This window comes from Medicago truncatula, chromosome 8 (genome assembly GCF_003473485.1).
Source record: "Medicago truncatula cultivar Jemalong A17 chromosome 8, MtrunA17r5.0-ANR, whole genome shotgun sequence".
NCBI classification, from domain to species: domain Eukaryota; kingdom Viridiplantae; phylum Streptophyta; class Magnoliopsida; order Fabales; family Fabaceae; genus Medicago; species Medicago truncatula.
In genome coordinates this window covers 16,849,694-16,864,861 of record NC_053049.1, presented here as the reverse complement: position 1 = coordinate 16,864,861, position 15,168 = coordinate 16,849,694, and the positions used below count along the sequence as shown (strand labels likewise).

The 15,168-nt window shown below is 31.1% G+C and overlaps 1 protein-coding gene across 1 annotated transcript; it reads right to left on the bottom strand.

Annotated features, from left to right (window-relative positions):
• Positions 1–6,493: 6,493 nt before the first annotated feature.
• On the bottom strand, positions 6,494–10,639 carry LOC120577473 (uncharacterized). Its single transcript, XM_039829022.1, has 3 exons — positions 10,586–10,639; positions 9,070–9,175; positions 6,494–8,137 (listed from the first exon to the last, which is right to left on the bottom strand). The coding sequence occupies exons 1-3, from the start codon at positions 10,637–10,639 to the stop codon at positions 6,735–6,737; spliced, it is 1,563 nt and encodes a 520-aa protein (XP_039684956.1). The 3' UTR covers positions 6,494–6,734.
• Positions 10,640–15,168: the final 4,529 nt, after the last annotated feature.

The following is a 15,168-nucleotide window of genomic DNA, read 5'->3' as shown; positions in this document are numbered from 1 at the left end:
CTCGCTATGGCGAGTTCAGAAAAAGGCTGCTCGCCTTGGCGAACAGAAACTGGGTGCTCTCGGAAACTTGACATTTTTCACCCAAAAATCTCATTTTTAACTTCCCCATGTTCAATTTTAATCTAAAGACTTGCCTAATCATTATTATACATGTTCAGGCACTCAAAATTATCTAAAGCTCGACTAAAGGAGTTAAATCACAAAATCAGGTTTCCTCACTGGCCAACTCGCTATGGCGAGTGATCTGCTCGTTATGGTGAGTAACAAGGTGCAACTCGCGAGGCGAAGGGAATTGCTCGCGAGGCGAGCGATGAAGTTCATCACTCTCAATGCGAGGATCATCCCTCGTCAGGGCGAGCGATGAATGTCAGCTCGGGCAGAATGCTGATTTTCACGAAAATGCACCTAATCACATGGTTCTAAGCTTAAGACTGATTCTAAACATCACCCTATGGATTATCTAAGGTCTGTACACACTTTCTACATTAATTCCACAAGTTTCCATCATCTAATCCTCAATTATCACTCTTAACCCTAATTTTCAATTTCCAAAAACTAACCCTACAACTTGTTAAATCTAATCATCATAATTAAAGGCTTAAGAAGATTGAATGTTAGTCCCACCCTAATTTTAAGAAAATCGATCAGCAGCTCTCTCTTGGTTCTTCTCTCCTCTTGTTCTCCCTTTTCTCCAAAACTGGTTGTACGTGAAAACTTTTCTAAACCTATTTTTTCCTATTTATCTCTTCCCATCTATTTTATCTTATTTCCTCTTTTCCCACAAAACTCTCTAAATTCTCAAAACAATCCCTCATCTCAATATTTATTTTATTTTCAAATCTTATTCTATTAAATAATAAAATAAGCTACTTAATAAATCACAACACATCACATAATCATTTAAATCATATAATTATACTTTAAACTCAACAAAATAATCAAATAATCAAAGACGGTGTTACAAGTGTTAATTTGGTAATGTACAGTCCATGAAAATTGTCAATAGTTGAATTCAAGAATGAGAAAAAGGTTGGTGACGGTGTATCAAAGGAGAGAAATACTGGTAGGCATGGTAATGGGGCGGGGTGGGGACGGGTTTTACCTTCCCCATCCCCATACCCTACTCTCATTTATTTACATGTTACCCAACCCATACCCATTGGGGATGAGAAATCGAATTTCATCCCCGTCCTCGACGGGTTTGGGTATCCCCGTCTCATTCCCATCCCCGCAATCGATAATTTATTTTAATAAAAATAAAAGTTTTTTTAGCCACGAGCGCAATGTTGTAATGCATTATCCAGTAAAAAGATGTTGTCGATCGATGACTATGGTGAAGGAGAAGAAAAAGGTCGAGAGTGTGAAATATGGAAGGAGAAAAGAGATAACTATGATAAGTGATTGTCATATGAAAGACTGAAACTCTGATTGTGTGAGGGGAATAATTTAGGGCTTGGGTTTATATTTATATAAAAAGGACAATAAATTGATTTTTTTTACATTCGTGATGGGTTTGGATATGAGTTCGGGGTGGGTATCTATATCCCCGTTACCCGTCTCGTACCCGTGTTTTAAAATCGGAGAAAACCCAAATCAAAACCCAGTCAAAGCGGGGAAAACCCGTCAACTTGAATTTGGTTCGGGTGGGTACCCACAAGTATGGGTTTTGTTGTCATGTCTAGATACTGGTAGAGTGAGTGAGCACTCATGTGTGGATGGACTACCGTAAAATATGTACATCTTATTTGATCAATGGTTTTAAGTTAATGGGTCCAAGTTGGACCAATTTTTCAATGGGTCCAAATTAAACGCCACATACCTTTAATATTATAGACAATGATTATTAAGTGAAAAAAATATGATGTGATCTAACAAAACATTTCCTTGATAATGATTGTTTATGATTACCCTTTTTCTTTAATGTCTACATTGAACACAAGGCATACACCATGTCATCCCTGTCTAGTTTAATATTGAACCCATAGACATTTTTGCTGTTATGTAAGAAGCACAAATTCCATCTAGGTCAGTATACTAAGACCCTCCATTTCCGCCATTACCAACACCCTTCTAGCTTTTTTCTTGCCACCAAAGTTTGTGTTACCCGAAATAACTATATTTATGTTCCTTACATGGACTATAATCGATGTGCTTTCATTATCTATGCTCAGAATCAGAAATTGCTGGGTTTAAAAATTGGACTCTGCCACAGTTGGATCTATATTAGATTCCTAGCAAAGAAACATTTAGGAAGCACTATAAATCTTTGTCTTACATTCAAGTTAAGGTCAAAACAATTGGATGCTATATTGTTTATCAAATTTCAATGACCCTGCAAACCTATTGTATATTTTTGGACTTGGTCGTTGGGATCTGTCGATTTAATTTATCATTGTAGCTGAAATTTTTTATGATCCTTTTATCATGCAAAAGCATTGAACTAAGGTTAGGAGTGAGATGACTACGTAAAATCATGGGCATGTGTTTGTAGGACAAACATGAATGTCCGATACAGAGTTTTGCTCAGACTTTAAATCCACATATATAATAAGTGAATTGTGGAATTGGTTGCCTCATATTAGTTGGTCTTTGAGCCGAATACTGGGCTTTGAAAAAATCAATTGAGAATGTGGAGTTTTGACTTGAAATTTGGTGAAGTAGCTTTGTCAAAATCACGACACGATTTGGTGCATTTGGTTACATGTATTTATTTGTCAACAATTGTAACACTATCTGTTGAAATCGTGACGCGATTCAGCAAGCTTGGAGAAACGGTCTTCTGCACGAATTTTGATGAGGGCGCTATCCAGGAAAATCATGGCGCTATTTTGTCTCGGGATCTTGACACTATTTAAGCATTATTTTATCATTTGTTGAGTAATCTTGAAATGCCAAAGTAACTTAGACACTAAAAGTGTTGTGTCTTTGGTTGAGATTTTTGGAAAGGAAAGTACTTCATAAACCTTTTTTAGTGAGATCTCATTAGAAGAATGATGAAAAAAAACTTCTTTTTTTCTTGTTTTCTCTGAGGATTCAGTGTATGTTTGAATGACTTAAAAAATAGGTGGAAATTAGGGTTAGTTTTTTGTGAGCTTGAGATATAATTTTTTGTTACCTCTTTGTACCGTTCATTTCATAATGGATTGGAGAGATGCTCTCTTCCCCAAACATAAGCCATATTGGTCCGAACATGATAAGATTGTTAGGCTCTGTTTGGTAAAAATTGCGGATAGCTTATAAGTTAGCTGATAGTTTTTAGCTGATAAGCTAGCTGATAGCTTATAGCTGATAAGCTAGCTGATAGCTTATAGCTGATAAGCTAGTTGATAGCTTTTAGCTGATAAGCTAACTGAAGTGTTTGGTAAAAATAGCGGTTCAACTAGCTGATAAATGTAAAATGACATAAAGGGTATTCTTAATTCATAATAAAAATTATATCATTAATTTAAGTATTTATAATTTTGTAAACTAATTTTTCTTTAAAAAAATACTTTAAATTTATTAATTTAATATATCCTATGTATTATAAATTAAATTAAATTTTATTCACTAAAATTTTATCTTATATTTATTATCATTTAAGTGTTTCCACTTTATAAAAAAAATAACATTTACCTCAAAAACAAAAAAAAAAGGTAGCACTAATAGAGTAATACTAACAACAGAGAATAAAGAAAATAACACTTACCTTAAAAAAAAAAAAAAAGTAACACTAATAGAATAATAGTATTTTGTTTCGTAAAAAAAAAAAACGAAGGTATATATTTTTTCAAAAAAAAAAAAAAAAAAAGGCCAGCTGATATATATACAAAAATTGGAATAAAGGGATAGTAGTCTTTATTACGTAGCTTATTATAAAAATTATAATGGATAAAAATACAATTTAAATGAAATAATAAGGGTAAAATTGGAAGAAAAAGTGAGAAGCTATAAGCTCAAACGCTACTTGGAATAGCTTCTGAAAAATAGCTTATAAGCTCGTGAAATAAGCTATAAGCTCATGGTGAAAAAGTGTTACCAAACAGAGCTTTTTTTGTCAAACGAGCTTATAAGCTATAAGCTAAAAGCTAAAAGCTCTTTTTTGGGGTTAACCAAACAGACCCTTAGTTTTCTCTACTCTCTTATCTTTGTTGTTTTAATTGGGCTTGTGATTTTGCTAAGCTTAGATATTTGGTCTATTGTGTGGTTGTTTGAAATTACTTTTAATTTAAGGGTCTTTTTTTAACGAGTGTCATCGGGAAGCTCTTTGAGGATCTCAAATTTAGCAATTATTTTTTAAAAAAGTCAACTATTACAATTTCTAATGCAATGAATGCACAACTTTTCATTTATTTTTTTTATATCATTTATAGTGTTTAAAGAGCGCCCCAAAGACACTCGTTAACATTTTTCTTAATTTAATTGTTACTTTCTTTTACTCCACAAATCTCAATTTAATTGTGTGATTTTGTTTGAATATCACAACAGAGATATTTCTAAAACTATTTTTAATGAATCCCAATTTAGGGAGTTTGATCTGAGCAATGATAATTCATTGAGTTGAAGCACGAACTAGAACAACATGGAGCCATTATCATGTGATAAAGATAGTTGAAGCTTAATTATGTCCATAGAAGAAAGAAAATTCACCCTTGAAGCTTAATTAGTGTGTATTGGATGCAAAGGAAAATACTTCATAAAACTTTTTTGATGAGATCTCATTAGAAGAATGATCAAAAAAAAAAAATTCTTGTTTTTTCTTAAGATTCAGTGTATGTTTGAATGATTTAAAAAATAGGTAGAAATTAGGGTTAGTTTTTTGTGAGCTTGAGATATAATTTTTTGTTACCTCATTGTACCGTTCATTTCATAATGGATTAGAGAGATACTCTCTGCCCCAAACATATGACATATATGTCCGAACTGGATAAGATTGTTAGTTTTCTCTACTCTCTTATCTTTGTTGTTTTAATTGCGCTTGTTATTTTGCTAAGCTTAGATATTCGGTCTATTGTTGTTGTTTGAAATTACTTTTAATTTAAGGGTTTTATTAACGAGTGTCATCATGACACTCTTTTAGGATCCCAAATTTAGCAATTAGTATTCTTTTAAAAAGCCAACTATTACAATTTCCAATGCATTGAATGCACAACTTTTCATAAAAAGTGCACTCGTTAACATTTTCTTTAATTTAATTGCTACTTTGTTTTACTCCATAAATCTCAATTTATTGGTGTGATTTTGTTTGAATATCACAACAGAGATATTTCTAAAACTATTTTTAATGAATCCCAATTTAGGGAGTTTGATCCGAGCAATGATAATTCATTGAGTTGAAGCACGAACTAGAACAACATGGAGCCATTATCATGTGATAAAGATAGTTGAAGCTTAATTATGTCCATAGAAGAAAGAAATTTCACCCTTGAAGCTTAATTAGTGTGTATTTGATGCAAAGGAAAATACTTCATAAAACTTTTTTAGTGAGATTTCATTAGAAGAATGATCAAAAAAACTTTTTTTTCTTGTTTTCTTGTAGGATAAAGTGTATGCTTGAATGACTTAAAAAATGAGTAGAAATTAGGGTTTGTTTTTTGTGAGCTTGAAATATAATTTTTTGTTACCTCTTTGTACGGTTCATTTCATAATGAATTAGAGAGATGCTCTCTCCCATAAACATATGATATATTGGTCCGAACTGGATAAGAATGTTAGTTTTCTCTACTCTCTTATCTTTGTTGCTTTAATTGCGCTTGTGATTTTGCTAAGCTTAAATATTCGGTCTATTGTTGTTGTTTGAAGTTACTTTTAGTTTAAGGGTCTTATTAACGAGTGTACTCGGAACACTCTGTATGGATCCTAAATTTAGCAATTGTTCTTTTAAAAAGTCAACTATTACAATTTTCAATGTATTGAATACACATCTTTTCATAAAAAAAAAATAAAAAAAAAACTTACCATTTTTAGTGTTTAAAGAGTGCCCCGGAGACACTCGTTAACATTTTCCCTAATTTATCAATTGCTACTTTCTTTTACTCCACAAATCTCAATTTATTGGTGTGATTTTGTTTGAATATCACAATAGAGATATTTAAAACTATTTTTAATGAATCACAATTTGGGGAGTTTTATCTGAGTAATGATAATTCATTGAATTGAAGCACGAACTAGAACAACATGGAGCCATTATCATGTGATAAAGATAGTTGAACCTTAATTATGTCCATAGAAGAAACAAAATTTTCACCCTTGTAGCTTAATTAGTGTGTATTGGATGCAAATGGAGATGTTAATTTTCCTTCACCTCAAATTATTGGAACAGATGGATCCGTACCTCAAACTATTGTAAACATTTTTTCAATAGAAAATTGTGTCAATAAATATTGTTAACAGATATGATATATTGAAGTGATATGTATTTTAGAGGAGTTTTAAATTTTAATGACTTTTAAGACAAGTCATTAAGCACACAACTTCATTAGTATCTTTTAAGATTTAAGTGAAACGATAGGTCTTTGTGATTGGCAAATTTAGTTCAACCCTAACAAGGATAGAAATTTCTTAACATCAAAGACACAAGAACCTTATGTTCTCACCAATAGTTCTAATTAGTTTAGAACTAGTTTTATTTAGAAAACTTAGATAGATAAAACTCATATGAGTTATGCATAAGATTTGACACTTGCACATGCATCATATCATATGCCTCCCTATGCAAGACTTGGAAAGTAAAATATAGGATAACCAAATAGCATTTAAATGACACAAGGATGATCATTCACATCACTATCGGGTACCCAAGCAATGGCCTTGTTACCAACAAAATGGCAAATAGGGACAGTTCCAGGCTTGACTTTGAGAATTTCGTAGAGCACATCAGGATCCACACCTCTTGTATCATGGTGGCAGACAGTTAGTGCCTTAGCTTTGGTTCCATCTAAAGCCACCAATGGCACCATGTAAGTTGTAGTTGCATTAACTTGGTGACAATAAAATACAACATTTTTGAAATTTAATCTATGACACATCACCACTTTGTCTCCAATTTTTTTCACTTCATCCACCACATATTGGTCCTTATTTTTGGCAAAGGAACTTGAAATCACCTTAATGTTGGTCCCAAGCTTTGAAATGGCAAAATCTACCATTGATTCTAGGGATAGTGCACAATACTTATCTTCTCCTATAGCTGATGGGCTTCTACAATAGTTGTCAAGCCCTTGTCTCTCTTTTTCATCCCACATGTGAGTTGTAATAGGTTGTCTCTCTTTTTCGCCCCACATGCGAGTTGTAAGAGGTTGTTTCTCTTTTTCATTCCACATACTAGTTGTAAGAGGTTGTCTCTCTTTTTCACCCCACATGCGAGTTGTAAGAGGTTGTCTCTCTTTTTCACCCCACATACTAGTTGTAAGAGGTTGTCTCTCTTTTTCACCCCACATACTAGTTGTAAGAGGTTGTCTCTCTTTTTCACCCCATATACTAGTTGTAAGAGGTTGTCTCTCTTTTTCATTCCACATGCGAGTTGTAAGAGGTTGTCTCTCTTTTTCACCCCATATGCGAGTTGTAAGAGGTTGTCTCTCTTTTTCACCCCACATGCGAGTTGTAAGAGGTTGTCTTTCTTTTTCGCCCCACATGCGAGTTGTAAGAGGTTGTCTCTCTTTTTCATTCCACATGCCAGTTGTAAGAGGTTGTCTCTCTTTTTCATTCCACATGCGAGTTGCAAGAGGTTGTCTCTCTTTTTCACCCCACATACTAGTTGTAAGAGGTTGTCTCTCTTTTTCATTCCACATGCGAGTTGTAAGAGGTTGTCTCTCTTTTTCACCCCACATACTAGTTGTAAGAGGTTGTCTCTTTTTTTCACCCCACATACGAGTTATAAGAGGTTGTCTCTCTTTTTCATTCCACATGCGAGTTGTAAGAGGTTGTCGCTCTTTTTCATCACCAGATTTAAAAGCATCACTTGATTGCTTAGGCCATATGCGAGCTCCAAAAGATTGTCTTGTTTTTTCTTTTGTGTTGTCATCAGAATTATTTTTTTCATTTCTCCATTCACAAATGCCTAAGTTAATTTTATTTCCAGGATATAGGTCATGTTCGAAAAAAAATGTCCAATACTGCTTACTTTCTTCACCTCTTATGGGTACATTGGTTCCGCTCTCTGCACCATCAAAGATTGAAAGTAACTCTCAACGCATAAATAATATAATAATATATTTATGGATAAGGAAAATAAAATTAATTCTTGTACTAGTATATATTTTTTAGATGATAACTCTAGTACTATATATCAAAGTATCATCCTTTCCCAATTACACTACTAGAAAAAGCAAAATTAGGGAGGAAAATTAGTGTGGGAAAAAATAAAACCCCTCATAAATTCCTTGATCACAAAATTTAATGACTGTATTAGAGAGCAATTTTACGTTTTCCCTCTCTAAATTTTTCTCACTGAGTTTTATTTTTTTAGTAGTATTATTGGACTAGCAATTTAGACCAAAAGAAAAACAAACAAAAAAAATAAAATTATTAGTTGTTGCAACTTTTTTGATATTTTTACAAATATACCATGATAGAGAATGGTGAAGTATTAGATAATACATAAATATTCAAAAGAAAAACCTTAAATGAAAGATACATATAAGTTTTATAAGTCAACATCAAATAATTTCTACCTTTTATAAGACCATCTTATTAAAAAAAATGTGGGAGAGATCATTATAATATATTTTTTAAGAAGGAGATTGTTGTAATATTATAAATATCTATGTAAAAAAATCATTCAAAATGTGAAAAGTGCATATGAATTGATTTGACAAAAATTCGTGACAAAAATATTTAGAGGAACTTAACTTGCAATAAAGTTTTAGAAACACTAACACAAAATTTGAGATGTTTATAAAGATCAAAAACTTATTTAAAATGAGTAACAAAAGTCTCCATAAACTTAACTTAATTAATATAATGACATTGTATTCTATATACGGCTGAAGTAGGAACTTTAATCTTCTCACTTATTTATTTTAAGAGATAATTTTTAATCAAAAGACTACTCTACTAAAGATAAAATGAGTAAATTATTCATTTATTAACCGGGCAACAACAAATCCGACAGAGCCTTGGGCAGAGGAGTGTTGGGCCAAATGGATTTCCAATAGCTTTCCTCTGACTGTGATGCATTGATTCCCACAAGAGCCAACTGCAAATATTACTGTGTTTTATCAGTGTCATTGGATTAGAATAACTATTAAATCAATGAAGGATAATCATAATTTGTGTCTTAAGGCTTGTTAAACAACTTAAAAAGAGTCCTCCTGAGATTAGCTCAGTTGATATAGACAATGCATAAAATATGCAAGATTTATGGTTCGAATCCCAGCCACCAAAAAAAAAAATAACAACTTAAAAAGAGCAAATAAAATATGTTAGTATAATTTGCAACACAAACGGAAATGATACATTGAAAAGCACAAAAATTGATTGGAAGAAGTTGAAACAAGCAAAGCAGAAAATAGCTTACACAAAATAGAGAGAAAACATATAGATGTATGAACTGCATTGTAGAAGCTCAAAGCTTGATTATTAGTATGTGTGTATGAGGAAGATGAAGGATTCTTGCCTTGTATATAAAGTGAATTCGGTGGGCCTCACCATATATTAAACTATCTCTTGTCAAAAGAAAATATTAAACTATCTATGAAATATACACCACCAAAAATACATATATGAAATATATACTAAAATAACCAAAATGGTGCGGTTAAGTGAGAAAAGTTAGATACAGAAGATTAACCACTTATTATATGCATCTCAATTTTTTTAGAGATTAATCTCCACTATAGAGATAGTTCAATTTACCCAAAAAAATATATATTAAAAATATCATGATTTTAGTTTAATTATTCTGTAAATCTCTAAACTATTTCTTTATTTTCAATAATAAAATTATGGATCCTTGTAAGTTAAGCTCAATTGGTTGGACAATGCATAATATATATAAAGTCTGGGTTCAAATCCCCAAAAAAAAATAATAAAAGTATGGAGTTTTTTGGCAAATTTGTTGGACAAAACGTATTATGTTTCAAATCATACTAAATTTTTAAATGGATTTGGAACGGTTAATTAGGACTATACACATAATTTCGTCTAGAATTGGTCTGAAAGTATTGCGTCAATTTGTGCGAAAAATATTTCACACAAAAGGAGAAATTATGTGTTTTATAGACACATTTTAATAAACTCAATGTAAAAATTATGTCTTGAAAATTACGCCAATTTTTTTTTAAAGTTGAAAACAAAAAAAAATTTCTTCAATAAACATTTGCTATAAGTGAAATCTTTAATATGTAAATTTAAGGCACATTTTAGCATGACCTATATATATATACTCTTGCATTTTATAATGAATACAAAAAAATTTGTTTTGGAATGAATGTCATCTTTCACTTTTCGATGTATAATCAATTTTTTTTTCAATTATGTCATCTAATTAGGACTAATACACTACTCCAAAACATTATTTTTTTACTTTACATTTGTGATGTTTATATACACACCAATAATTGATAAGGTTAATTTAATAAAAATGACATTTCTTTTGATTACTTACTTTATTGTATTCCTTATTCTTATTCTGTATACGATAACCGTAAACAACACTCATTTTAAATCAAATAAGTATATATTCAATTAATGTGTTTCGTCATAAAATTCATAAAGATAAAAATTGACATAGAAACTATTTTGAATGACATTTTACAGTTTTATTATCGTATTCCCTACAACGACAAAACATTAATACTATTTTAATCAAAGTTTATAATTTTAATAATCAATTTTCCTATTATCTCCAAGTGATCAACACTAAGAATCTAAGACTATTAACAACTGGTTTGTAATCTAACTCTACAATTGCTGACAAGATTAATGAGTACATATGTTTGTTTAATATAGAACTTTAGACAATTTTGTAAACATCTTCGATTGGGAGCGGAGGTTATCGATGGAGAAATTGGATGATTTAGACAATTTTGGGAAAAATATAGAGTTTGAATCTGATGGGAAGGAAGAGAGAAGCGACAACACAGTAGTACGATACATTAGATCTGAGAGAAGAGAGAGAGAAGTAAAAGAGTTTTCACTTGACAAAATGGTAGTTTTATGAGAAGTAAAAGAGTTTTCACTTGACAAAAATGGTACATTAGATCTAAAGTCATTTTGCGAGGGGCATCCCTGGCATTGCTCCTGGTAAATTTGTTAGGAGTTCTTGCTCCTTGATACCGGCATAGTTCACTGGCTAATTGCATCTTTTCTTGTAGTGTATTAAAAAAAAAATTTAAACATTAAAAAAATTATAGAAAATGCTAACAAGTAGCCTTAGACATTTGTTAAGAAACTAAAAATAAAAATTTTATGTTAGAACTTGTGTATCTGACTTATTGAAATGCTAAAAAGTAACTTTTTCCACGTAGAATTTAACAATTGTTTTCTTTTTTAACGTATTCCTAAATATTTTTAATGTGCTATAACCTTGACACGTTTGAAACTTGTTACTACTACTAAAAGAACACATTGGAAATTGGTATAACCATTTGGCAAATTACTGGTGAATTCCAAGCCATGACTTAATTGTCTTTAATTTCTTAGGAGCTGGGAGTTTGTAACATTTAATAACTAGATTAATTATCTGTATATAGTATGATGCATTTGCCATGCAACATGACATCTAGTCCATCTGTCTCAAGTTTGATTTTCCAAATGACACCTATTATGAATTTGTCGGGTTAGAATCATCTCCATTTGATAAAATAAATGGAGAAGAATGCAATTTGAAAAGAGATAGACATAAAAAATAGACAGTAGATTCCACCATCATTAATATTTTATATTTTTTTAAATATTTTGTATATTTATCTCTCCAAAAGAAAGAAATAAAGATGCATATAAATGGAGAGGATTTTAACTCGAATTTGTCATAACACGTCATCCAGTCGATGTGTGCGAGAAGTTTGATCATGCAAATGACACCTATTAATTCTGAAGTTTAATTTTTTCACGTCAAAACCTTTCATGTAGCGATACATGTTTTACATAAACTGAGACGTGTGGCTTTTCCATTTTTTGAGTAGTTTTACCAAGAAAGAGTTAAATCTTTAATTCTTCGGCTACTATATTCTTCAATCATAGTTACAAGGTTTTAACTTGCAAAAAAAATACACTTTTGACTAAAGCAAACATGATACTCTCTCCGTCCCAAATTGTATGACGTTTTAGGCATTTCACATATATTAAAAAATGTAATTAATATTGTGTGGGAAAGAGATATTATGAGTTGTTTTACAAAATTATCCTCAATAAATGATATAGAAAAGATAAATGAAGGAATTGAAAGAATAGAGAGTAATAAATAGTTAAGGATATACTCTCTCCGTTCCTATATATAAGACCCTTTTGCCAAAATCACGGGAATTAAGATAGTGGATATTTGTATTAAAGTTATTTGTAATCACTATTGTTTTTACAATTTTATCCTTTAAGAAAGAAGGTTAGTTTATCTTTTCAACATGTTATTTATTGTTGATTGAAGAAAAAAATGTATAATAAATAGGGGCATGTATGTAAAAAAATAATTAATATAGTTGGAAATAACAAAAGGATCTTATAAAAAGGGGACAAATTTTTTTTTCAAAAGGGTCTTATAATTATGGACGGAGGGAGTAATATGAAAAGTAACATTAATTTTTCATTGATATTGTAAAGTGACATATAATTTAGGACAAATATTTTTTCTAAAGTGACGTACAATTTGGAACGGAGGGGTATCAATTACACACTAGCTGTTTGTTAAACTGCCAAAACACTTTTTTTTTCCTTCCTGGTTTTGTGCCTAGTTGGAAATTGGTAACGTGTGCATATAAATGATCAAATAAAATTTCAAAAACACCTTAATTCAAACAAACTTCATTGAATCAAATCAAATTAACACTCTCAAAAGAGCCTTGTAGATTTGTCGTTGGCTAAGGATTATACGAAACACTGTTACAGTGCATGTAGAACGCCCTCCACAATGAATTGTATAAGGTTTCACGTTGGTAACATCCATTTTTTTTTTGAAAGATCGTTGTTAACATCCATATAATCAAATATTACGTTCAAATGGTTAAATATAATTAGATCGCATAATCACATATTAGTCATAATTATAAGGCAGAGGCAATAAAAAAAATATCAAAATTCAATAAAATAACATTAGGGAGACATTTACAACACATCGTATATGAGGGTGTAACCGGCCTAGTGATAGGGGTAGGAATGGGAATAAGTCAGACCGATCTACAAGGGTCTACGGCATAGCCTACGACATGTCAGACTTTTTTCTTAAATAGAGAAGGTATGAGCTTTTTTAAAAGTCTATTTAACTTAATAGGTCAGGCCACATACTTTTCAAAAAGTCTCTTATGCCTATTAGGCTGGCCTATTTAAGTAAATATGAATAATATTATTTATTATTATATTATATTTTGTACTTTATATTAAAATAAAAACGTGTTAACTTTTTCAGTAATTTAAGTTTATTAGTATAAATTAATTTTTTGCATATTTAAATGGTATTATTATAAACTATAACTTATATATGATACAATATATAGTCAAATTCCCTAAAAACTCATGTTGATTATCAAAAGAGAGTTTAATCTAATTTACATATAAGTTTGCTAGTCTATTAAGAAGGGGGGTAAGACCAGCATAATTGATATATTAGTTTGCTAGTTTAATCTGAATGAGCCTTCCAGCGATGGGGATGTCTAGAAGACACGCCACATCATCTAGTGTGACAGTCATCACCCCCACATGCAGATGGAAGCTGCAGGTCTCCTCATACCATCTCTCAGTCAAGGCACAAACTACCTTGTGAGAGATGTTTTCGTACCCAGTATTAAGAAGGGGAGGTTAAGACCAGCATAATTCACTTGATCCCAGAACCAACGATTATCATCTACCGGCAACGGTAATGACAAGTTATTAAGCTTAAGTTTCTTTCTGTGCGAGACACTAGTAATCTTATGGTCCATTTAAAACTTAAATGCAAAAAAAAAAAAAAAAGTAAAAATAATTTAACATAAACAATTAAATAAGTGAAATAAGTAAAAAAAAATGTAACATAAACAAATAATTAAATAAGTAATAAAAACAAACAATATTAAACATGAAATATTCTAAGTAAAAAAAAATGTCATATATTCTAACAAACACCGTTAAAAAAAATAATAAGTAAAATAAACGTGAAATATTCTAAGATAAACATGAAATAAGTGAAATAATCATTAAAATAAGTCAATTTTAATGAGTAAACCATTAAATTGGTCCATATCATTGTACTAAATTCTCAAACAGGTCCCCAACTCTATTAATAATTCCAAATGACATGATGTCATTAACCACTAAATAATATTCAAAAGACATTGAACCATTAAAACTCAAAATACAAAACAACTAATAGAGTCATGTGGACCAACATGAGAAACATTTGACAAAGACAAAGACCATTTTGAGTTATTAATAGAGTTAGGAACCAAATTGATAATTTGGTACAAAGATAGGGACCAATTTGATGGTTTACTCAAATTTTAATACCGTAAACATTAAATAAGGAATTAATACATATTATTTTCCTTTCTCTCCTGTGAGTCGTCACACAAGCTCTAGTTTCTTCTCCTTCATCCACCATGACCCAAAATCACCCCTCTAACTCGTTTTCTATTTTCCTTTTATTGAAATAAGTGATTTCACATCTATTTCGTTTTTTATTTTGTGATTTCGTCGTCTTCGTGCGACGTTGGTTGTTCGTCGTCTTTGTGCGACGTTGTTTGTTTTTCCTGTTTCTCTCAGGTATTTGATCGCTTCAGATTGTCAGTTCGGCTTCGATCCAGTGCAGATCCAATCAATGACTTTGGCGTCATCCACGTTGCAAATCTGAAAACATGGTTATTCCGGATATTTAAATATAGTCATATATGTAGGCATTTGTACTTTGCCGTTTTATGCTATTAACATGGATGTTGTGAGCCTGTTCACAGATTCAACCTATTTGTTTTTAGCGAATTTGCATCATATCGATGTACTCTTTCAATTTGAATGAATGAATATCTTTTATTTTGTAAAAAAAAAAACATTAAATAAGGAAAATAATAA